Source organism: Coenobita brevimanus, chromosome 2, assembly GCF_032717465.1.
Source record: "Coenobita brevimanus isolate Jiangsu-jjx chromosome 2, ASM3271746v2, whole genome shotgun sequence".
Lineage (NCBI taxonomy): Eukaryota > Metazoa > Arthropoda > Malacostraca > Decapoda > Coenobitidae > Coenobita > Coenobita brevimanus.
The window spans coordinates 35,242,613-35,269,647 of record NC_136955.1 but is presented as its reverse complement, the minus strand read 5'-3'; the positions used below and the strand labels follow the sequence as shown (position 1 = coordinate 35,269,647).

Sequence of the window (27,035 nt, the reverse complement as noted above, 5' to 3'; positions counted from 1 at the left end):
AAAGAAGGCTAATCAGGCAATGGGAATGCTTAAAAATATTTGGAATAATAACAATTTTTCTGTGCATACAAAAATCAAACTTTATAAGGTAATGGTTAGGAGTATCTTAATTTATGGACACGAGTCTTGGTACAGCACAGTGACTATGGAAAATAAATTCTTGGTGTTTGAAAACAAAGCACTTAGAAGAATATTAGGAGTTAAGTGGTGGGAAAGGATACCAAATAGTAGAATTAGAGAAATAACGGGAGTGCAGCCGGTCGATGAATATGTTAAGTTCTCACGATGGAAGTGGCTAGGACATGTGTATAGGAGACAGGGAATAGCACGAGGTACACCAGGGTGGGTGGCACTTGGTAGGAGAGGTAGAGGAAGGCCAAAAGAGACGTGGGTGAGGACAATGAGACGGGAAGCTGGAGATGAGTGCTGGGGAGATCTTGAGGAGTTAGCACAAGATAGGATGTGGTGGTGTGAGTTCATCGAGGCCCTATGCATCCCCGAGGGTGCCACAGGAAATGACTGACTGATATTATATATATATATATATATATATATATATATATATATATATATATATATATATATATATATATATATATATATATAATTTTATATCCCATTAAGGTTTGAAAATTCCCAGTTCTGTCCAGTACTGTGGACACTGGGCTCTAGTGGGTTAAAGAAACTGATAGATTTGACAGCCAGTAAACCATTGGATCCCAGAGTTGCTGGACGAGGCACTGTTCCGGGAGGGTCCTAAGCATACCGCCCTCCGCCTATCGGCTCATACTCCTGAAGCTCATAGGTCCCTACCCGGGGGTTCCCTACTTTATTAAGGTTTGAAAATTCCCAGTTCTGTCCAATACTGTGGACACTGGGCTCCAATGGGACATATATCATCATCATCCAGTCCTACTTTCCCCATTGAGGATTGTAGGAGCCCGGGGCTAGGCAGATGGTCCTGACATTTAAGATGAGAGTGACCAGCCTCATTCATCCCTGAATGGCATTACGTGAGCAATAAACCTCAGCCACCCCTTGGATATAAACCTTACCGGCTCAATCCGTCTGGAGCGCAATAATTACACACTAAACCACCAGGCACCAAGGTTTGGTTATATGATTACCACCCAGCATAGTAAATGGTTTCCTGGCATACAGGAAACGATTGGCTTGTCACTCAGTGTAGACTCACCCATATATAGAAGGAACAGGAAAGAATGAAGGAAGGGAAGACAGAAGAAGGAGTGTAAAGTCACCCGTAGGTAGAAGGACGAGAAAAGACTGAAGGAAAGACAGAATAGGATTGAAGGAAAGAAGGATGCAAGAGTGGAAAGGGCAGACAGTTGAAAGCAGCACTACATCGAGTGAGTGGATGGTGAGCGCCCCATATAAATATATAGATAGATAGATAGATATAGATAGATAGATAGAGAGATGGATAGATAGATAGATATAGATATAGATAGATAGAGATATAGCTAGATAGATACATAGACAGATCGATAGATAGATACAGATATATATTTATGTGTTCGACTTTGGGCATAGGCTTCACAGCCTGCTCCCAAGGCCCAGTAGTCCTCCTACTTATCATACACCTCTACTGTACATGCTACCACTTCGGTGCTAACACCCACTGTCCATACTAATTATATGCTAGTGCTGTCTCATACAGGACTGGTGTGTTGGTATTAGCGGGGGTATGTTTACGACATGTCGGCGGGTCTTCTGGTAGATCGGTAAAGTCTGCTTTACGGGAAATTCAAATCCATAAACTGTTCCCTGCCCCAGTGGGGATTTGAACCTGGGCTCCGTAGGACCGCAGGCCACCTCTCTACCGACTGAGCCACCGCATATATATATATATATATATATATATATATATATATATGAGTTCTGATTTTTTTTTTTGGGGGGGGATGACCATCAGAAGATTTTATTCAGTTTATGAGATACCCCATAGACTAAATGGGTTATGTTTCTAGTAATGCAGATGAATATCATTACATGATATACAGTACATAATGTCTTAAGTTAAATAATATGTATTAAAAGCAAAAACCTTTCGAAAAAATCATATTCCTTTTGCTAGAAGGGTGAATCCCCCATGCTACGACCAATGGACGCCCTGCAGGACAAGGAGAGATCCTTGGAATGACTGCTACATCTCTCACCAGAAATACACTACGTCGGTCCGGACTTGAACTGGCAGATCCAGGGTCATGAAGTGCGAACTACCAATGATCTAACCTGGCCCTTTGTTGTTAGAATCTGTAGCTGATTATATTGTCCATGTTTAGACCCGACCAGATTGGAAAAGGATTCTAGAAGCTCACTCCTTGTCTTCTGCACTCAAGGCGTCATACACCAACTGGGCAGATACGGCATCCTCTACAGCCAGACCTGAGGTGAAGATGGAGTTACAGTCATATGACCATTTTTGTTACCTAAGTCTACTAATACCAAGTCGGATCACTTCCTTCTAAAACAGCTCCAAGCTTGCGCAGGGGGCGGAGCATCGGAGTGACGTCGACTGGCTCTGGCATGAAATCTCAGTGTTCAGTTGACTCCTGACCATGATGGTGAGTGTCTACTTGCTTCACTTATCAGACCATGACACATTTTCAGTCCGGAGAAGTGAGGGAAAGGACTGAAGTGTGTGAGGGAAGATGTAGGAGTGTGAGGGAACCTACTGCTATATTATAGGGTTAAACGAGTCCACACTTCTTCCCCTTCTTCATTTTCCCTTATTATAAATGTTTAATTTGAGTCTGCCCTTTTATACATTTTCTGTTACTTACGCTAACTGACGTCACACAAGCCGCGCCTCCCTGCGCACTGACGGAAAGTGAACCGACTTGGTATTAGTAGACTTAGGTTGTTACGGTGGAAATGTGGTTGGGATAAGGAGAATCCATATTAGGTTGCTGTTAGAAGTTGTGTAGGAAACCACATACCCTTAGCGATAGGCCAACTCATTTACCACAAATAAGTTTGATCCGCAGAATTATGTGTGTTGTAGTGATGCATTTAAAACAATTTTAATCGCCTGGTGGATTAATTCTGTAGTCTTACCATGCGTCTGGGTTATTACATATATATTTTTTTTTTCACGATTCACGAACCAGCATTGCGAGAAGCGGAAAATTTCTGGAACGTGAGGAAAATTTCAGGTTAGTTTAAATTTGATTATGCAAGTATAAGAAGTATATTCAACATCATGACTGAAATTTATTGACGATAGTGAATACTTCGAAAATTCTGCAACGACCACATGTGCTTGTTTTATCACTAGTCAAATTAGAATTTATTAATGAGTCGAATTTAAGGGACGGGATCATGGGGAGCTGCACCAACCAAAGATTTTTTTAAGGTACCAGTTATGACATTAATTCCTAAGTCTTCCCCAGCCCCTCCTGGTATAAATGCATTTGAGTATGTGACATACATTATATTCCATTTACTCTGAATTGGCAAGTTATCAGCCGATATCTTCCCACAAAATATCTTGGAAGATAAACCTATATTTTACACTGCTGACAAAATCCTGTTTTTCAGATGTAGTATGTCAAGGTATATTTGAATAAACAAATCTACAATTTGGCTCTCTTCTTTGACTATCTTTCGAAGACAAGTTTTTGCAAGTTTCCAGCCTTTACTTCCATGACTATTATAAAGTAATCTCTCTGAAACAGTTACATATCTGTTAGAGTTCCCCTCACACACCTAGAGCCTTGAAGATGGTGATCTTGTCTGCTATGACTGGTTTGGATCCGAGCAGCACCTCCCCAATCTCAGCGTACACCTCAGCCCCGGCTGCTATTATGTCCCCTGAGATGAGAGGCAGAAAACACGCTAGTTCTGTTCTTGATATACAAAATAATGTATATGCCCACTGGTTTGTTTTATTTTCATTCCCATCGTCATAATGCACTGTAAACAAACTCTGATCAGAGTATCGCACAAATATTACAAAAGCTATTACATAAGGAATATGTAATGAAAGGGTCATATATATGTTTCGTAGTACTGACCTGACTCCTTCACAGCTGCCTCATAGCTGTCAGTGTAAATGATGGCGCTCCTCACCAAATCCTTCTCTAGCTCCTGCTTGTACGGAAAAGGTGCGCCGATACCTGAAGGGTCAGAGTCGTGAGGTTGTGTTGTATTGTTCTGCAAGCAGTATGAAGAACAAGTATGGTAAGGCTAAACTGGAAATCTACACGATGAATAAATGAACAGTTGTAGTGAGTAGTAGTGTACTGTTGTTTTAAAATCTATGATATAGCCCTGTATCCCAATTCTTTTAATTTCTGACCTCTTGTTTGTGAGCGGTACTGTGGTGTGGTGTGGTGGTTCAAGTGCATAGCTCCACAACATGTGAAATTTCACTCCTCCTCAACTGTGTGATGTTGAATGGTGTGCGTCAAGCAGTATGTTTGGCTCTCTGTGGTGAAAGGTATTACAACATGGTTATGCCATAGTAGCAGCAACAATAAAAAAAAATTATGTACTCGGCCTGAAAGTTCTGATGGACCTGAAGTGACAACTATACCTAAGTCTATTTGAGCGGCTGAACTTACCAAAAAAGCAACAAGGACGAATCTAACTGTAGGTAAATGGTTCGGAAAAGATGTAAATAAAACTGGATTGGCCTGGGAGGGGGGGGGTGGAAATAGACACCATGAGGTGCTTAGCATTGGTCCTTATTTCTAACTTATGCCTCGAGCCTGTGGCGGGTTATTCACCCATTATCCTGGGATACAAGGCCACTGCACCATGCATGTTACCACAGTTAAGTCCCCTAGATGTTGCTCTAGGTCACTTGTTCTTAAATTGGGACCAAGGGGACCACAACAGGCTTTTAGGGGGGCCATGGTGGTCTAGCGTTACTAATAAATCATAGTATGTCTGCCTTACACTCTGGAGAGGGGGACGTGTTTAAGCTTGTTGTCATACTCCCTCTCGCTCCAGCGTATCCTTGCTACGTTTCGACATCGTTGGACCAATGAGCGGGTAAGAAAAAACGTGGCTAAGTGGCAACTCTCTGTATGCAATATGCAGGAGTGAACTTGTCGAGCAAACCATATATATAGTCTTATTCACCTCTATAGAATGGACTTTCAATCCAGCAGCAGAACTGGGAGGGCAGGAGCTGGGAAGACAGAAGCTGAAGAGTGGAGTGGCAGTCCAGTATCTCAGATCTCTGGATGATCGAGCAGAGGACGGAAACCAGCGCGGTCTCAGCAGTATGGCGGCTAAGGTCGTGGGCCAGGTGAAGTGGTACCATGTCCTCTAGGGGTACGGTTTCCTGACTCGCCAGGACACAGAACGTAACGTTTTCCTTCACCGTTCTTCCATCGTGGCCCCCAACCCTTCCCACCCTGTGCCTTCTTTTGCTGCTGGTGAGGTGGTGGACTTCCTCGTGGAAGAGGGTACCAAAGGTCCTGCAGCTACCTCTGTCACTAGCCCTGCAGGCCAGGTGGTGCGGGGCTCTCCCCACGCCTTCCCCTGTCGTCAGCACAGTCGTCAACCTCCAGCTGCCTCTACTGCCTCGTTCCCTGCCTCATCTACCTCGACCATCGTCACAATGTGTGTTGAGGTGGCCAAGGCTTTCTCGGGGGGAGATATGGCAGTTCTCGCCCAGCACCTGCCCACCATCTTCCAGGCCAATGGGCTCCCTGTCATACTGATCCCCGAGTCCTTCTCCTCTTCTGTGGTGCAGAGGAAGCCTTGGAGGCGAGACCTTCAACGTCGATCTGGGCCGCACGTGACCCCGCCACTATGGTCCCACGGGTGCTACAGCTGCAGCCCTCCACTCCACCTACAAGGCTCCAGTTGCCGGGTCGTTCTGTTTCCCGCCAGTCTGCTTCTTTGCCACCTCCCGAAGTGCCCATGGAGACTGGGGATGCGGCTCCTTTTTTGCCACATGTGGCTGATGTCCCTGCTGACCCTATTTCTCTGGTGGCTGACATTTCTGCTGACCCTGTTTCTCCTGTGGCTGACACCCCTGCTGACCCTGTTTCTCCTATGGCTGACATCCCTGCTGACCCTGTTTCTCCTGTGGAGCCCGGCGAGGTGGACTCTCTCCCATCTGAGGGGCAGGACTCAGCGAGTCAGAAGCCTTTGCCCCTGAGTCGTTGCCTCGCCTGGTCAGACTTTGCCTCCCTCGATGGTTCAGAGCTGGATTCGTTTGTGCACTGCTTGCAGTCATACGAGGACACTGCACCAGAGATCGGCAGTGCAAAGGCGTACAGCAAAAGGGAGTTCCGGAAGGCCATGCTCTCCTTTAACAAGCTGCGACAGGGGTCCCTTAAAGCCATTACAGACACCGAGGAGGTGAGGATCCTCTGCAGCATCCTTAGGAATTTACAACCAAAGTCAGGTTCGGACTCTGCTTCCACTTCCAGTACAGTGTAGCCCTTCGTCTATCTTTCACACGTCATTTTCTTACGTCCCTCCAGTGCCTGTCTTCGTCCCTCATTCTCCTTTGTGCCCTAGTGTCTTGTTTTTAATTTGACGATTTATTTGTGTAGACTGTCTTGTTTGACCTAATGCCCTTAGTAATGGATGATGGCCATTAAGCCATAACTAAGAAGAAGACTATAGAATGGATTCTTCCAACAGACTTAGGACTGGGTAAAGGGTGCAAGTGTGTCTCCCTCCCTACCTGTTGTAACCTCCCTCTTGCCCACAACCCCTGTTGCTGCCTGGAGATGTAAGTTTGTAAGGAATATCTACTGCTGTCTGTACAGTATCTTAGTGTTACTTGTGCAAGATATTTAATTGATATTAGTATGTCAAATTGCCTTATTTGTTCTTTCCTGTCTGTCTATCTATATATCTACCTACAGCTATATTGTAGGTATAGATATAGTTTTATAGCTTATGTATTCCTCCACTCGGCCTTTCCAGTTCACTGGTGATCTCCCTATCACACCTCTACCTTTCATATTGCTCTCATATACTCTCTTTGTAATTTCACATCTGTTTGTTTTCTCATTCATTCATTTTTTAAAATCATTGGCAACTTGCACCAAGAAAACACAACACTGATTTACGATATATAAAAAAATGAAATAAAATAATTCACCATGTTATGTTTAATTTAAATCAAATGACTATCACCAAACCCGTTTTCAATGCAGGTTTAGCTGCTCTGCCTTGAAATTTATGACAAACAATGCAAAAGAATAATACTGGCTAATTTCAAATAAAATTTGATTTTTGCTACTTTCATATGATAATCGATGCTTTTGAATGATAATTATGCTTTCATGTGTGATATCTTAGGTTTCTTTTGTTGCGTTTAAAACCTTTTTGCCTTTCCTTTTTTTATTTTGTGCATAAACATTTACTGTTTACTGTCAACTATGTGACAATGTGAAAAAGATACATTAATGATTAAATATGAGTATTCAAAGTGTAATGTTGCATTTAGCAATGAAACACTATATTTCACATTGTTTCCTTGCAGTGTAATCATGATTTTACTTGATCTTTGCATTAGTAAAGACGACGACGGAACCCGACTACCACAGCTTGAGATTTCAGAGAATTTAGTAGTTATTATGATGCCCGACGAAAATTGCTTGAAACTGCGCTAGTGGTAACATCTACATTATTAACTTGAAAGTTTCTTTCATGAAACTATCCTAACTTATTAGAAACAAAAGAATACGAGCAAATGAATGCACTATTCTTTAAAAAAAAAAAGTCAAACCGAAAACCAGGGACTTCATACTGCACAAAATATAATTGACCTGGGTGGAGTTAAATATACATAATGTTACTTTGCTGGTTTGCTGTTGATATAAAATTATTGTAGTGAAGCAATTCACTTTGGTGCAAGTGGTAACATAATTTTAAATAATTGTAGTGAAGTGATTCACTTTGGTGGAAGTGGTCACATAATTTTAAATCAGTGTAGTGAATTAATTCACTTTGGTGCAAGTGGTCACATATTTTTTAAATTTATAATTTGTCTGTCTCTATATGTTTGGCCTTCTTTTTTTTTCTTTTGTAAATAGCTTTGCGATGGCTGCCAGTGTTGGTAAGAAGCGGAAATACAGTGATGTATGCATTAACTACCGTACGGATTTACATCAATCCTCGCAGATGACATCGAGAAACCTCAGTGTCTGCAGTGTTTCAAAGTGCTGGGAATGATTCTATGAGGCCTAGTAAGCTGAAGCATCATCTGACGACAATCCACTACCAGTATGCGGAGAATGGCCCCAGTTTCTTCAAGCACCATGGACAGAGTTTGGGAAAACAGAGAGTGGATTACGGTGGTGCATACCAAGAACAGAGCTTAGGTGTAGTAGGGGCATAATAATGAAGTTTCCTTTGAAACAGCAAGGAAGAAAAAAACAACACGATTGGTGAAACTCTAATTAAGCCGTGTGCTGTAAAGATGGTCAAGCAGGATCTTGGAGACACAAAGGTACATATGAGTCAGTAGATATTCTTGTCAAACGACACACTGTAAAAAAGGAGAAGTAGTAAAATGTCAGCTAATGTCATGGAACAAGTGATATCGAAACTTAATTTGTCTCCAACTGGTATATTCACAGTACAGTACAGATGTATGAGTCAACGGATGTTAGTTCTTCTGTATAGCTACAAGTGTTTGATAGGTACAGTATGTATTCATGCATGACATCAAAGATGAATATCTGTTCTGTACACAGCTTGGAACTACCACAAAAACTTTAGATGTAATGAAAAAGTTGACTTCTTTCTTCACAGGTATCGGAACAGCCTGGGACAATTGTTGTGGAGTCTGTAATGATGAGGCCTCGGCGATGCTGGGATCAAAATCGGGGCTAAACAAGCATGTCAAGGAAGTAGCTTCGAATGCGAAAGTTGTTCACTGTATGATCCATCGTTTTGCTCAGGCGTCAACCCCCCCCCCCCCCCCGATGTCCCATGCTAAATCCTGGAGGCAGTGGTAAAATGTGTTAACTTTGTGAAAACAGGAGATTTTAAATCCCGCCTGTGCCAGAAACTCTGATAAGACATGGATTCTGAGCGTGAATCCCTCCTCTTTTACTCCAAAATGCGAGGGCTTTCCCAGGGCAATGTTGTTGACAGAGTACTTGAGTTTCGAAGAGAACTTAAACTTTTCCTGGAAATGATAGGGAAGGGTGATCTCGTCAACCAGGCGCTATGGGAGCCACGTCTTCCATACCTGGCCGACATTTTTGAGCAGCTTATGAGGCTGTCTCAAGCTACATGGCATGGAAAGAAAATAATGTAGTTCACATGATGGACTGTATGCATGCACTTCTTCCTAAACTCCAGAACTGGCACAAGAAAGTGAGTGTAGAAAATGTTGCTTTGTTTCAGAATCTTTCAGCTGTTCTTGACGAGATTGAAGAGGATCACCTACTTGACCCATCACTCACAAGTGAAATAATTTAGCTCTTGAAATCCTTGTAAAGTGAGCTCAAACGATACTTTAGAGAATTCAAAGAGGAAGATGGGAAATTGGTGAGGAATCCTTTCTCTGACACTCTCGATGTTACCGCCATTCCCGATGAAGTTGAAGACAAATTCTTTGACTTCAAAAATGATTCTGCTGCCAGAGATCTTTATGAAGAAAAACCTCTGACTGTTCTGGTGCTCCATGTATCAGTCATATCCAAAACTTTATGAAATCACACTTAGTATTCTGCCATTATCCAAAAAATATTTATGTGAATCTGGGTTCTTCACCATTCTACAAATAAAAAAGTAAAAACCACAACTGATTAGATGTTGACCCATATATGAGATGGAAGTTAACAGTGACTCAGCCTCGAATCAGTAGATTGACTGAAACCAAACAATATCATCCATCCCACTGGTATGTAATAAATATGTATTCTGACTGATAATTCTAAGCATTAAAATAATGGAATGCACCAGAACATTTTTTTTTTTTCAATTATTATTAGTCAGGGGTTTGAGAGAAAACTGGAGATCCACGAGGTTGTTAAGATCCCCGAAAGTGAGGACTTATGCAAAAAAAGTTTGAGAAACACTGCCCTACGTATATAATCCTTTTACAAACCGACCCACAAATGGTAGATGGATACCTGAGCCGACTGAGGCCAGCTGCCCGCACCAGGATTCGTACCATAGCACGAACGAGCCCGCAGCTTTTCAGTCAGTGATGCTGCCACTCAATTTAACGTGAACTGAATGGAACAAATCTTATCTGAGTGAAAATAAATGCATGTAAATGAATACTGTTATTGGAACTGAATGAACCTGGTTTGGAATGATATGTAATGGTGTTGGTGCTTTGGTATGAAGGTGTCATGGTCTTGTAAATGGTTTTGTGTGGGCTTGAGGCGTGGTCATTGTTTGTGTGTGGTGGTGCAGTGTGTAATGCTATACTAAGGGATCATGAAATGTGCGCATATGTGATCGTGTCGTATGTAGTAATGTTGGGATGTAGGTTGTGATCGACGTGTAGTCGTGTAGTTTTTAGCTGAAGGGATGGGGCATAATATTTGACGTCGTGGTGTGTGTGTGTGTGTGTGTGTGTGTGTGTGTGTGTGTGTGTGTGTGTGTGTGTGTGTGTGTGTGTGTGTGTGTGTGTGTGTGTGTGGTGTTGTGTGGAACGTGGCGTGTGGTGGTGCAACATGAAGTGTTGTTTGACTGTGTAGTGATATGGTGTGGTATGCGGCAGTGGTCTTGTGCATGTTGTTTGGTATCTGCTGTATAATGGTGTACCATGTGTTGTGACAACGGGGTCATGTGGACAATGTGGCGTGTGGCAGGGTGGTGGTGTGCTATGTGGTGGTGGCGTGAAGTGACGTGGAGTAGCATTTGCTGCGTTTGTGAAGTGTGATAGTGGTGCTATGTTATAGTGTGGTGATGTGATGTGGCGTGAGGTGGTGTCACTGTCACGTGTAATTTGGTAACACAGTGTAGTGTGGTGTGTGATGGTGCTGTTTGCAGTGGGAAAGTAATATGGTGCGGGGATGCGGTGTTGGTTAGTTTTGTTTGGTGCATATTGTTTTGGTGGCGTTGACTGTGTGTCTGTGTGTGTGTGGGGGGGGAGAGGGAGAGGTGCTGTGTGGTATGTTGATGGTCTTTTGTGAGGTGTGGTGCAGAATGACGAGTGGTGTGGTGTACTGGGGGGGAGGGAGGTTTGTAGATGATGAATATGGTTGACTCACTGTTGATGTGAGCCCATGGCTTCACCCAGCAAGCCTTAAGCAGTGGCGTCGAAGTGCCGGTGCAGCAGTTGATGATATCAGCAGCTGCCACAGCCTGCTGCACAGAGGTTGCTGCTGCTGCTGGTATGCTCTCTGACCTCAGCACCTGACATAGAGCCTCTGCTGCCTCAGTACGTCGCGCCCACACCATGACCTGACATCACACATAGCTTTTCCCACTGCACGAATGCTTTAATTTTCCATCACTTGCGTCACCACATTTAGCAATTCATTTATATCAGCGGATGTAATTCAGTTACATTGTAATTATAACACTCTGTCGATAATATACAGTAATAGGTCTTCATATGGCAATAACTAACCTTATCTACGTTGAGGACATGGGCCATGACCCGGGCATGAGAGCGAGCTTGAGCACCTGCGCCAAGAACCGCCACCACCAGTTTGTCCTTCTCCCTCACCTCTGGCCACATCGACAGTCGACATAGAATTACATTTTCTGATGACAATCTGTCACTATATGACTGCTGTCATTACTTAGATATTTCAAGTTGAAAAACACGTAATACATTATATATATATATATATATATATATATATATATATATATATATATATATATATATATATATATATATATATATATACTATATATATATATATATATATATATATATATATATATATATATATATATATATATATATATATATATATATATATATATATGGGTGGTCCTCAGTTGTACACAACCAAGAAAATAATATTCTAAAGATGCTTTCTTATATAACAGTTCATACAGAGAAGATAATGATTGGTGCCAAATATTGGTTTTAAACGGCTTCAGTAAAGGGCTTTCACACATCCAGGAGTCGGACGAAGAGTTGCCAAGAGTTCAAACTCCTCGTCCATTCTCGTCAATTTGGCCTGAATCCAGCAATCTAGGAGTGCACCAGGTGGGTGCTACAAGTAAGTACGCATAGCATACACATAGCTACGAGTTCCCTAGGGCAGCGCTATGAGTAGCTAAGAGTCACTATGCATTGCCAAACAAAATGGTTTGTAAAGGTCTATGAGTAGCCATGAGTAGCTAAGAGTAGCTAGGAGTAGCTAAGACGCCACTAGAGTTGTTACATGTGGGCCATGACCATCAAGAATTTTATGCAAGTATGTCAGTAGTGTCGGGAGAAAGAAAATATACAAACGATGTGATGCAAGTGGACTACTTATTCAATAGCGACCTTCCATTCAGTGTAGACCTTTGTATCCTCAACAACCATGGCCAAAGGTGCCTGCGAATTGAAACTACTGGAGCTGTAGGTGGATTTGGCATGTGAAATGTCTGACATCAGGTTGGCAATATGTAGGCTGTTATTTGAGAAGAAGAAAAGGAAGCAATAGAGGAGAACCCTTTGGAGCAGGTTATGGCTGCTACAATGTCCTATGTATGGCCAGTAAGAGAAACATATTGAAGAGTTGAAACTAGAGGACTCCCCTAGCTTCAGGAATTTTCTTCAAGTGGATGACAACATGTTCATGGAATTGCTGGAAAGGGTTGGTTCCTGTATCGAGAAGCAGGACACCTTCTGGACGAAGACACTGTCACCTGGGTTGAGGTAGGCCATCACTCTGTAGTACCTGGCAACTTGAGATAGCTACAAAACCCTTTCATATGGCTTCAGAGTGCCCCACAATTCCATCTCACTTATCATTCCTGAGACCTACGAGGCCATCATTGCAGAGTAGCTGAAAGATGTCCTGGCCTGCCCCACAATGCCGGAACTGTGGAAGGAGATGGCTTCCCTGTCCTCCAACAAAAGGAGGCACCTTGGACGGCAAGCATATTGCAGTCAGGTGCCCCCCCAATGGTGGATCCCACTACTACAACTTCAAGGGATTCCACTCCATTGTTCTCTTGGCGTTGGTGGATGCGGACTACAAATTCCTGTATATTGATGTTGGTACAAATGGATGTTCTGAAGAATCTCAAAACCAATGGTCAACGACTCCCAGCAAACTCGCAGTGACTCCTACCACACTTTTACCATGCTCTTGGCATATTTGTAGCAACTCATAGATAACTCTTAGCTACCTTCGTAACTCATGAATGAAACGAAACGAAACTTTTGAGCACTTCTCCTACCTACTCTCTGAAGACTCCTTGCTACTCTTACCAACTCCTAGCTACTCTTAGTTACTCACAACGATTCTTAGCAACTCACAAAGGTTTTTTGATACAAGAATATGTTGAGAGTAGCTATGAGTTGCTAGGAGTTGCTAAGAGTAGTCACGAACACCTTAGGTATGTGCTAGGAGTTTTAACAATTCATAGCAGTTCCCAAAAAATTTTGAACGTCATAAAAATAAGGAGTGCTCAAGGTTTCCCGAGACAGTGCCCAGAGTCCGTATGACTCTCGGCACTGTATGAATGTGTGAAAGCCCCTTAATGAGGCTTTCACACATTCTGGAATCAGATGAAGAATCATTGCGAGTTGCTACTCTTGAGACACTCTGCAACCACCTCCTGACTATTCCTCTGTAGTCCTATGGACTCGGCACTGTCTCTGGAATCCTTGCGAACTCCTAATGTTTTTGACATGTTCAAATTTTTTTTAGAACTGCTAAGAATTTTTTTAAACTCCTAGCTCATACCTAAGGCATTAGTAAGTACTCTTACCGACTCATAACTACTATCAACGAATTCTTTTATCAAAAAATCTTTGTGAGTTGCTAAAAATCGTTGTGAGTAACTAAGAGTAGCTAGGAGTCACTATGAGTTGGTAAGAGTAGCAAGGGGTCTTCCATGAGTAGGTAGGAGTTTCACAGGAATGCTCAAAAGTTTCGTTTCGTTTCATCCACGAGTTACAAAGAGTAGCTAAGAGTAATCTATGAGTCACCACAAATATGCCAAGTGCATGGTAAAGCTGTGGAAGGAGTCACTGCGAGTTTGCTGGGAGTCGGTGACCATTGGTTGTAGGGCAGGCCAGGACATCCTTCAGGTACTCTGCAATGATGGCCTTGCAGGTCTTGGGAATGATAAGTGAGATGAAATTGAGGGCCATTCTGAAGCCATATGAAAGGATTTTGTAGGTATCTCCAGTTGCCAGGTAGCACAGAGTAATAGCCAGCCTCAACCCAAGTGACAATGACTTCCTCTTGAAGATGTCCTGCTTCTCGATATGGGAACCAACCCTTTCCAGCAGTTCCATGAACATGTTGTCATCCACTCGAAGAAAATTCCTGACGCTATATGAGGGTCTTCTAATTTCAACTCTTCAATAAGCTGCTCATCCTGGCCATATATAACCTGGTCCAAAGGGTTCTCCTCTTTGCTTCCTTTTCTTCTTCTCAAATAACAGCCTACATATTGCCACACTGATGTTGGCCGTTTCACATGCCACATCCGCCTACAGCTTCAGTAGTTCCAATTTGCAGGCACCTCCAGCCATGGTCATTGAGGATGCATAGGTCTATGCTGAATGTATGCTCGCTATTGAATGAGTAGGCCACCTGCATCACATCCTTTATGTATAAATATATATATATATATATATATATATATATATATTTTTTCACCCGACACTCCTGACAGAAGCACATCAAATTCTTGATGGTCATAGCACACTCATATCTACTCTAGTGGGGGCCTTAGCTACACATAGCTTCTCTCAGCTACTCATGGCTACTCATAGACGTTTATGGACCATTTGGTTTGGCAATGCATAGTGACTCTTAGCTACTCATTGTACCTCCCTAGGAAACTCGTAGCAATGTGTAAGCTATGCGTCGCTACTTATAGCGCCCACCTGGCACTCTCCTAGATTGCTGGATTCTTGGACAAGAATCCGCGAGAAGTTTGAACTCTTGGCAACTCTTCGTCCGACTCCTGAATGTGTGAAAGCCCCTTACCTGTCCAGCAGATGTCACGAGTGCTCCCCCCAGCTGGGCATTCCCGAGAAAAATCGAGAAAATCGTGTATTTTTAAACCTTCTTATTTCAGTTACTACTTAACCAAATATAACAAACAAGGTGCATATTACTCACCAGTCATTTAATTTCAAGCTGATTACATCAGATGGTCCGTGAAGTGCGAGTAGGGAGAGTGAGTGAGTGGGGAATGAGGGCAATTTTTGTTGTTCTTTTGCTGGTGTCTGTATGCATGGTGGAGGTTTGGTGAGACAACTAAGGCTTACTACACTAGTCCTCCACAATAATAACACTTTGATAACACTTCCAGAAGACCAAAATCCACAACAAGCACTCTTTACATGAATATTTCTCCCTAATCGGTTGTACTTGGTGCTGGTAGGCCGGTAACCATAGCAACGACCTTGAAGGCCATCACCCCGCCTTACAGACAGACACACACACACACACACTCTCTCTCTCTCTCTCTCTCTCTCTCTCTCTCTCTCTCTCTCACACACAGACTGAAATGTATGTTTGGCTAGCAATGTCGCTCGATTCTGGCACTGCTGAGCGAGTAGAAGTCTGGGTATTACAACTACTAGAAATAATTACTACTAGTACAACTACCACTCCTACAACTACTACTAATTCTATAACTACCACTACTACAACTACTACTATTAGTACAACTACCACAACTACTATTACTACCACACCTACAACACATACTGCCACTACATCTAACACTACAAGTACTACTATAAAAAAAAAAAAACTAAAAAAAAAATGTGAACAATGTACTGGTAGTTACATACTGCCCATAATCGGAAATACTTACTACTATGACTTTCTCTTTCCTGTGATTTGTACTTTTTCTTCATAAGAAATATGTATAAACAAATATTTTCAAAATAAAATAAGGCAGTGACTTTATCATGAAACAAACTTTCTGTTTCCCTTATTCACATATATATATGCAAAGCAGTAAAATAATTATTTCTATTTACACAAAGAACAACATACCATTATGTACAAAACTAACTTATGCATAACACCCATACTCCTACCACTCGGTTTTTTAGTGGAAATCAAAGTAAAAGTTAGTGCACAATGCCACCTCACATTCAGCACACCACCATTTCGTCATATGGTATTGCTGTGGTAGGCGTGATGAACTGGCGGAAATATAGCAATGTTAGAAGGCTTCTTTGCCTGCGGGTGTTGATGGCAGTATTTCCTTGAAATGCCTGCTGAGGTAGTCTCTGCACTGTAGGCGGTCAGGCAGTTGCTGCACATTGTGCCTCCATTTCATGGGAGGCTTTACCTGTCCATATCTCTCCAGAAGGCCATAAATTTTATCCTTCTCGAACTGCTTGAGGGATGTGTTGATCTGTGTAGCCTCCTTGGACAGAATTAAGGCATTCGGTGCACAAATGTCCACTACATGTAGGAATGCCTTCTTGTACCACTTACAACAACTCCTCAGACAGGCGATATCAGATTTAAATTGCATGTTCACATTATAGTCGATAACAGCATCAGGCTTGAAGACTGGCTGCCTCGTTCTATCGACCTTGCCTGTGTCAATCAACCAACCTTCATGGACCGTGGAGAAGACATTCACCTTTCTCTTATCATGCCAATGAATTGCTAGGAGTTTACCTGATTTCAAGGTCCTGCACTTCCCCTTCACGGTGCCTTTGGAAAAGGATGGCCAGTGTTTCCTCTTTGCAAGGACAGTGCCACGCGATCCAATTTTGTTTTCTTGCACGTACTTTGCAAGATTTGTTGCCATGTAATAATTATCTGTGTACAGGACATGCTTGCCATTAAAGTACCTGTCCATCAGCATCTTGACAACTGAGCCAGAGAAGCCGTGGGGATCATCCTTCGACAACACTGCATCACTTGGTGCATATGCAATGAAATTTAATAGGTACCCAGTCTTGCAGTCACACAATACAAAAAACTTTATTCTGAAACAATGTGTCTATGTCTCTTTGAGGGAATGTACTGAATGAGGGCAAGACGTCCCATGAACAAAACAAGCAACTCATTGATAATCGTGTGGAATGGCCTGAAAAAAGATCAAAATTTTTCTTTCATCATCTCCAGGATCGAGCGAATCTTCCACAACCTATCATTTGGATGTGGGCCCATATTGGAAGAGAAATGTAGGTACCTGAGGATGTCAAGGTTACGGTCCCGTGTCATATACCTACCAAATATGGGGGTTGCAGCAATATCGTCCATGAGCCAATAATTATGTATATTGTGTTTCTTTACATGAGGCATCAACATAGTCAGTGCTAGCCAAACATGCATTTCGTTAACATTCGTCATCCTCCATTCCTTCATCTTCACACATTCTCTCAGGTGCGAAGTTTCAGCCCAATTGCAGCAGAACTCCCTGAAACTAATCACTTCTTTCACAATGAACTCCGTCATTCCTGTAGTGAAGAAAGCAAGGAAGAAGTCCACTACAGAAGATCGATTACAGGGGAATTCAGGCTGCACACCTGCATTTGTGTCATCATCCACAGGTACCTCAAGCTGAAAACCCATCCCTTCCTCCCAGGCAAAAGTTACAAACCTGACAATCATAGGTTCCTGCCTTGTCTGTCGTGCATGTGGCCTGCCCCATGCCCTGCCACAGCCCCTAGCATGGCAACGTGGTGGCGAGTCCACCGACTCACCACTAGATGAGGAAGATGATGTTGCTGGTGATGATGATCGTGATGGTGATGGCAATGGCGATAGGCATCAGGGGGCACGTGCCTGCCGGCATGCGCCTGCACCAACATAACCTTATGTGCTGGGCTGTGGTGATAAGGCATGTGGTGAGGCAGGCTGGCATAGCAAGCCACTTGGTGAGGCAGGCTGGCGTGCACCTGCATTAACATAGCCTGATGTGCTGGGCCGTGGTGATACAGCACATGGTGAGGCAGGCTAATGTGGCTAGCCATGTGGTGGGGCAGGGCAGCGTGGTGAGGCATATAGTGAGGGAGGCTGGCATGGTGAGGCACACAGTGAGGCAGGCCAGCGTGATGAGGCATGTAGTGAGGCAGGCCAGTGTGGTGAGGCACCCAATAAGGCAGGCCGACGTGGTGAGGTACATCATAAGGCAGGCCAGCGTGGTGAGGCATGTTAGTGATGTAGGCTGACATGGTGATGCACGTGGTGATGTGGGAACCGATGCAGGCCATGGGGATGAAGGTTGTGATGATGTAGGATGGGTGGAACTTTGCACCGTAGGGCACTCTGGTGCGTGGCTCAGCCTGCAACGTTTCTTCATCCCACCATCCTCCACCGCCTCCGTTTCTTCATTCCCTACTTCCCCTTCCACCTTCTCCACAGAGTGAATATAACCCTTTGCAGGATCATCAACAACATCTGACGCGTCATGATCAGAAAAGGCTGATGATCGTGCAGAGGGAAAATATTGCCGCACAGTGGGGAACTCATAGTCTCTCTCCTCCTCTGAGGCATACATCTCCACACTCAACATGGCAATGTCATTTTCCTCAGAGGAGGAGTCACTTTCCCCACACACTGTTGGCAATAACAGCAAATCCAACTCCCTCCCTATTGCACTATCACTTAGGGCCTTTTGACCTCACTGGTGTTGAAGTCGGCGATTGTGGGCGGTCACCCGAGGATCCAGACACAAGAATATCTTTTTTGCATAGGTACATCCATGGCAGAGGTATGCATGCAACTGAAGCGTGACTGCTATGCATGTGGGAGGGTTGCCAGTGGTTGTGTGTGGTGGAATTAACCAGCTGAATATTCAAACAATGATGTGAATTACTAGATCATGTATACATGACCCCAGGACATCCCCAGGAGGACATGTATACATGTCACCCGGACGGGATGGGTTAACTACTGTCAAACATGCGATGAACGTTATGGGTTTTCCATGTCCGAGTCAGAGGAGAGCTATATTGCAATTTTTTATACCGAAATGAAAATTATGAGAAGTGATTGCTATGCAGTGAGACCTTAAGGAGCAAAAACTCTTCATCCATGTAATTCTTGTTTACTGATAACATGACATGTAAAAATATAATACAACAAAGGTATTACAAACCAGTGCATTTCACAACCAATAATTGATTCCGGAAGTACCAAAGTGGAGTTCCTGCTTTGTTCGTGCTAGAGAATTGGTGGCCATGCCACTCAACAACTTGCAGTAGATATTGATATTGCTGTTTGTCTTTTGTAATGTCTTGATTATAGTCCTTGAGAAGAGTTACTACACATTCAGCAAAGTCATTTACAACTGCAATTGAGCCCAGTACATGTCGTGCTGACTCGGAGGAGGAGGGATCCTCCCAGTCAGCAGGGTCTCTGTCTAGGAAGGCCATGTTGATGTCGAATGCATCAAATATCCTTGGGGTAGATATAATGAAATTTGCTACAGACTTTTTGGGAATGACTTTCTTTGCTACTAGGTCAACATATGCTCTTGGCTGAAGAAGATCATGAGAGGAAAATATCTGATATCACAATAAGTCTGCAGTTCACTCAAGCCAAACTTGATGAAACAACATGCAAACTGAATGAAGCAAACGATGATAAAAAAGATTGTTTAGCAAAGCTTCACTACCTTGCTTAGGAGAACCAAGAGCTTTGCAACAAGCTGTCCAAGCATGAAAACAGAATCCATTATCTTGATGACCAAGGACGCCGTAATAACCTGCGTTTTTCTGGTACATCTGAAGAACCTGGAGAAAACTGGAAACAATGCCAGCATAAACTGACAAAGATACTGCAGGATACGTTAAATATGAACCCGACCTTTGAAAAAACTCATCGTGTGGGAAAGCGCAATGATCGTCCTCGAGATAATGTAGTGAGGCTCACCAGTTTTCCTGACCACGAAAAGGCTCTTCAGAACCGAAGCAGACTTAAAAGAACTCAAGTTTACATTAATTAGGACTTTTGCCCTGGAACTTTGAAAGTACAACGTAAACAAATGAATGTGTTTCATGAAGCAAAAAGAAGTGGGAAACGAGCTTTTTTTAGTTACCGCACTCAAGTATTCTGGGATTGTCCAACGAGTGAGAATGGTGGAGCAGATGATGGTGATGTGATGGCTGGGGCTGCTGCACGTGAGTTACCACGTATGTCACCTGATACCAGCCTGTCTACCCTGGAATCATGCACTCCGCCAGCATCTCCATTCTGTGCACCATTGCAGCTTGATCCATGTGGTGGAGCAGTCGGGAGGGACAGTAGGGTGATTTGGGTGGATGTGGTGCGTTTGTCCCTGGCCTCCAGTGGTGCTGAGGGTCCCCTTACACTGCCTGGACCCCCCATTCAACCTGGTAGGGATGTGACTCAGAGGGACAGGAAGCAGACAACGTTCTAAAAACCAGGTTAAATAAAGATCAAACTGCTGGTAGGATACATTATGAGTGAATTAATTACCGTATGATGAAAACGGATTTCTGTTTTCCATTTTCTGAAATGGATGAGAACAATCTTTTATTAGCTTTAAATTATATCACATATTCCGATGACAGCATTATTTCCCTTGACACTCTAAATGCACTAACCTTTAATCCTTTTAGTTTTAATGAGGATCAATATAATGCGATCACCAACCCTGATAATTTTTTATCAAACTGTCACCATTATAATTCACCAATATGTAATTATGTTTTACTAGACTTGCAGAACAGCCTATTCCATACAATGCCTTGTAACAGCTTCTCTACATTGTACCATAACACTGATAGTATTCCACTGCATTTTGATGAATTCATTGATCAATGTATTGTGGGAGTTGCTCTGTATATAAAGGATGACTTTACCAGTTTTGAGCGACCTGATCTGAGATTCCAGGAGGAATATATAGAAACTATATTTTGCGAAGTTAATGATGTTAGTGGATGTACTATAATAGTTGGTATTGTTTATAGAAGACCCCATACAGATACAGAGAAATTCTATGAATCTTTTACTACCATATTATCAAACATAGACAGTGAGGGAAAGAGGTGCTATATTGGTGGGGATTTTAATTTAGATCTACTTAAATCAGAAACAAATTAACCCGTGATTTAATAACATTATGTTATTCTAAATTATTTTTAATGCAATTATTAAACCAAGAAAAGTAACTGCCACTACTGCCACAATTATTGATCACATTTGGTCAAATAATCATACTGATAACATTAGTAATGGAGTTGTTTATGTAAAAATTTCTGACCATTTTCCTGTTTTTTCCATTTTTAAGAACAACAGGGATAATAAGGCCGATGCATATACTACAACTAGATATAGGAACTTCAGCAGGAGTAATATGCAAAATTTTAAGTCTAATATGCAGGATGTACAGTGGGAGCTTGTACTTTCATCTACTGACCCAAATATAATACATGAAAATTTTTAATTAATTTTTCAGGCACTATTTAACAAATATTTTCCAGTTTGTGAGAAGAATATAAAGAATAACCAGTCTTCAAAACCATTCATAACTCCTGAATTGCGAGACATGATCCAAGGAAAAAACAGGCTCCAGCGAAAATTCACTAAGAATCCTATAACTTATGGAGAGGCTTGTCGGAGGTTGTTGTAATGAGGTTACGTTGAGAGTAAAGAATGCTAAGGCTGCTTACTTCCTCAAAAAACTTGAAGATAACCCAGGTGACTCTAAGGAAACATGGAATATCATTGACAATATTCTCGGGAAAGAAGGATATACAGGCCTGAACAATACTTTTACAGTGGAAAACGAAACAATTACAAGACATGATCAAATTGCAGATGCATTCAATGATTGTCATATAAATGTTGGTAAGACTCTTGCCGAACAAGTGAATAGCTTGGATAATTATTCTGGATCAACTTTGAGTGACAGATCTGTAGTTTCTCTCGTTATGTCTCCAGTCGCAAGGGAGGAGTTGTTGAAAGTTATTAATCAGTTTTAAAAACTCAGCTGCTGGTAATGATGAGATTCCCATTAGTGTAATGAAGGAAACAGCCAACATACTATGCCCAGTTCTCTTACATCTATGCAACTCATCTTTGGAACTGGAATATTCTCCGACAAATTAAAGATTACGAAAGTAACATCAATTTTGAAGGCTGGTGATACAAGAGAAATAAAAAATTACAGGCCTGTGTCTGTGCTTCCAGCAAATAAGTAAAATCTTACAGTAGAAAAATTTATGTACTGTAGGCTCATGGAATACTGCTGTAAAAATGATATTTTGGTTGATTCCCAATATTGATTTTGTAAAGCCAGGTGAACAGAAAGTGCCCTTTTATCATTTACTAATGATAATTTACATTCGTTTGATAAGAGACTATTTTCCATAGTAGTGTTTCTAGATCTATCTTTTGACACTGTTGACCACAATATATTACTCTCTAAACTGGATCATTACTGTGTCAGAGATATTTCTCTTTTATGGTTCCACTCATACCTAAAAAATCGCAGTTTGTCCAGTTTAAAGAACATGCATCAGACACAAAGATAATTTCCTATGGAGTTCCACAGGAATCCATTTGGGGGCCACTGTTGTTTCTTTTATATATATATGACATTGTTTACTCTAGTAAGAAACTCAAATTCGTAAATTTCGCAGATGATTGTACAATCGATGCTAGTCACCAGTCTTCACTTCCTGACGCAAATAATGAATAATGAACTAATCAGTATTAACAAATGGATAACTAATAATAAACTTACATTAAATACCAATAAAACAACGTTTATCAATTTTTATCGGAAGAAAAATATATATACCACAGCATCGGGATCCATTAACAATAGGCGAGTGTGAAGAGAAAGAGGTCGATCATACTAAATTTTTGGGTGTAACCGTTGATAAACATCTTTCCTGGAACTTACACATTCAAAATGTGGTCACTGCGATAAACAAGCAATGTGGTATAATGAAATTAACTGGCAACATACAAAACATCAAAGCACTAAAACTAATATATTACTCTTTAGTGTATCCTAACATTTTCTATTGCCACTCATTATGGGCAGATTCTGGTAAATCTAAAGTTAATCCACTTCGCTCAAAAAAAGATTGTTAGAACAATTGCCAAACGTCATAGGTTCTGTCATACGAACAACCTTTTTTGTGAACTGAAATTGTTAAAAATAGATGACATAAGTCGATACTGTAATGTTCTCTTTGTATATAAATCTATAATGGTTATATGAGTGATTACATGTTCCAATATCACTCTAAAAGAAATTATAATTTAGGAAATAATCACGATTTAAAAATTCCATAAATGGCGACATCACAGTCACAAACGTCGATACTGTAACAGGGAGTGAAGATCTGGAATAAATTGCTATTAAATATACGAGTGAAGGACAGCATCTTAAGCTTTATTAAATCACTGAAAGAATATTTATTACTAGTCTATAGTCATCACGTATAAATGAGGACTATTTTTCAAATCTAATAACTTCAGCTAACCCAAATAATCGTGTGCTATGTGGATGTTGATTTAAAATTAGTATACGACATCATATTCGTAACCTTGATACTAAAATAAATTTATATAACTGTTTTTACGTTTATTGTAGTGGGTAGGTTATGTATTCATCGCTTGTAGCATAAGTACATACGAATGAATGTGCATGTATATATATGCATGTATATATGAATGTATGTATGTATGTATACTGTATGCAGGGTTAATAGGGAATATGTTTGTATGTATATGTATGCATTTGTCTATGTATGTATGTATGTACGTATGTATGTAATGGTCTGTATGTCTGTATGTATGTATGTAAGTAGTATGTATGTATGTATGTATGTATGTATGTACGTAGTATGTATGTAGTATGTATGTATATATGTATGTATGTGGTAATGTAAGTAGGTTAAGTATATATTATGTATGTATGTATATATGTGTATTAATATACGTACCTGGTATACAGGTTGTGTATTTATAAATATATTTGTTTAAATATTTACGGATTTGTATCTATGTGTATAAGTGTGATCTATTTATTGTACTGTATTTGTAATGTAAGTTTAGTATTATGTATAAGTATTTGAATGTGTAATTATGTACGTGTGTATGTGCATATGTATTCATGTATAAATGTTACGTGCATGTGCTTGAATGTATTGTGCGTATGTGAATGTCTGTATGTATGTGTATATGTGTATATATGTCTGAATGCATTTCATCCCACATTATGTTCATTTTTATATTATTTTATTTAGAATTAGGGACAATTCTATATAACAAATCTTAGCTACTTTACTGTATAAGGAACTCAAGTTTTTAAACTATTTTATTAATTTTATTTGGAGTTGATTTGGTATTATCAATTTGGTTTTGATAAAGAGATAATCAGCACAATATAGTAAATGTCAAATGTTCTGAGGATCATTTCGATGTTGTTAAATTACAGGTGCCTTTTACGAGAGCTTCTGCTCTCAAAGGCTCAGCCATTTTTCAATTTACAGTACCATTGTAAAATATGTTGTATTTATTTTGGGTAAATAAAGAACTCAATCAATCAATCGATTCTCATCATTTTCCCCTATGAGAGCGACCAGCATCTTACTCTTAACATCGAGGGGAAATTGTCCCATCGAATATTGCCTATCTGGCTACTTCACCCAGGTGCCATTGGTGACTGGCGAGTTATTTGCTACCAACTGTGGCAATGCTGGAATCAGGGTAGTAGAGCAGTCCTTTCTAGAACACTATATCTCCAGCTGGAGCAGCAAAGGCTCATGGAGTATCGCACCAAGATTTGGTATACAATACTCCAATAAAAGTCACAAATTGCCTCAGGCCAGTGCGCTCAGCGCAGTCATTTGAAACTGAGTTCGGACCCAATACATCTTGATTCAGTAACTCATGCAGGCCAGCAGAAGAGCTTCAACGTGTGCAGTATCAAATATATAATTGAGACTCGCTTGAAAATCATCTCTTAATCTGTGGTGCAGATTGCCGAGTTATTCCCTTAAGGTTAGACCGGTACTGCTTCACCTTCTTTTACAACTTGAAAATGGCATTTCCCTCTTCTGCAGTTGGGATTCGCACCATCCTCCAGATGCACATTGTTTCGTGAACAACTTGAATTGCTGCACTGTTCAATGGTATAACTTAAAATACAGCCACAAAACTTATACCCAAGACGGGAGACGATTTTCGGGTATCATGTCAGCTGGGAAGCCAATCAACCACACATGATCCTGTTTTCGGGTCACACATGCCATGACAAAACTAGATAAATCCATAAACAAAAACCTAGTAAGAGACCAAACACGATGGTTAGTTAGAGTGCATAGACCCTACAGGATGCAACACCATTCAGTGTCTCACCATAGCAAGAGGTTGACAATCTAAGAGCCTTATCTTGTTTAGTTGGGGTTCGTTGGAGACGGTGTTCTGATATACTTAGCCTGAGAGGAGATGGTGTGTTGATATACTCAGCCTACGAGGAGTAGACTGGAGCACCAGTCGAGCAGGGCAGTACTCCGAAGATGGATAGAAAGCTGATGACAGGGAGAGCTGGAGCTCCCATTTCATCAGCCCTCAGGACTAGTTCCTGAGCATCTCCCTTTTGCTGAACCTTTTCACTGTTTCAGTAACACAGAGAGTAGGCCAGCATGCCTTCCAGTACAAGTTTCTCTGTCAACACCAATCTACATGCACAGTACACACTATAGGTACACTTCCTTTTAAAACTAAAAAAGAAAATTGGCACACATTAACCCGCCGACTCCCGTTGACATGTGTATATGTCTGAACGTTTTGTCACTGTGACTTCCGTTGACTTATATAAATGCTCTGCAATTGCAAGGTCCGTCATTTGCACATTTTTCAAACTTTGTGCATGATTTTTGGTACGTATACACGGGACACCTTCCTCTACTAGAAGCCAGGCAGGGACAATGCCTTACCCCGCATGACCTCCCCCCCCTGCACCCCATTGTCTCGGTAATTCACCTGTTACAAGTGACCTGACCAGTAAAGACATGTCGTGCCACGGTACGAAATTCAAGACAAGAGTGATTCCCCAATTGATGACAATGTGGAGGACAAAGTCTACATAGCATTAGAGGAAGAAACAGTCAGAAATGATGATCAGGTAATATTGCCAAAAAAGGTGAGGTATGTTGATCTGTTTGGGGAGTGAAACAATGCTTATATCGGCTGTATTACTGTGTGAAAACCAATATACTCTTGTACTACATGTAAATTCGTACCAAATAAATAAATAAATACCTTTTGTAAGTGGTGTGGAATAGTTACCCCTCCATAGAACACGTTTTCTCTTGAGCCACCCCCATAGATAACACAGTAAGGTAAGGGGTACTGTGCCAATATCCGGTATTTTAAACCTCAGGTGAACAATTTCTCTATGAATTTTTGATGTTTCTCATAAAAAGCAGAGGTTTTAGCTAGAAAAAAACAAAATCGAAAATCTGCCGGGATTGGGGGAGGTCACTGGTTAAAAATCTGCCGGGATGGGGCGGGATAACCAAGTCTTGGAGTCCCCATTGGGGGGGGGGGAGGACCATACATGTCCCCACCATCCACCCCTCTCCTGGTGATGACTCAGTGAGCTGCCTGGAACCACTGACTCACTCCCTCTTCATTTCTGAAACATTTGCAGCCTCTAACTTTCTCTCTGTTGAGCACCACCTCTCCTCCTCTAAGCCTCACCTTCCCTTCCTAACGTAGACTCAGCTGTCTGAGGCACTGATAGCAACCCCTTTTCTGTATTATTGTACTTTTCTATATTCATTTCAAAGGCATACGTGGCTGTTGTGTATATGTATGCAGCAACTTATCTTGCTCATGTGTTCTTGAACTTGATTCTTCTAAATTCTCTACTCTCTGGCTTCTGCTCTCCTGTCATTCTCTGACTAAATATATCTGCGCTGTTTACTTATGCCCTGATTCTACTGACTATCAAAAATTCTTTGA

At 41.5% G+C, this 27,035-nt stretch overlaps 1 protein-coding gene across 1 annotated transcript in view; it reads right to left on the bottom strand.

Annotated features, from left to right (window-relative positions):
• Positions 1-2,335: 2,335 nt before the first annotated feature.
• LOC145392210 (ketimine reductase mu-crystallin-like) overlaps positions 2,336-27,035 on the bottom strand; it is a 134,025-nt gene continuing 109,325 nt past the window's right edge. Inside the window, exons 7-11 of the mRNA XM_080266665.1 lie at positions 11,540-11,626; positions 11,178-11,370; positions 4,038-4,139; positions 3,730-3,834; positions 2,336-2,406 (exon numbers count right to left, since the gene is read on the bottom strand). Of these exons, the coding sequence (XP_080122791.1) occupies positions 2,336-2,406; positions 3,730-3,834; positions 4,038-4,139; positions 11,178-11,370; positions 11,540-11,626 (558 nt within the window). The remainder of the gene's footprint in view (positions 2,407-3,729; positions 3,835-4,037; positions 4,140-11,177; positions 11,371-11,539; positions 11,627-27,035) is intronic.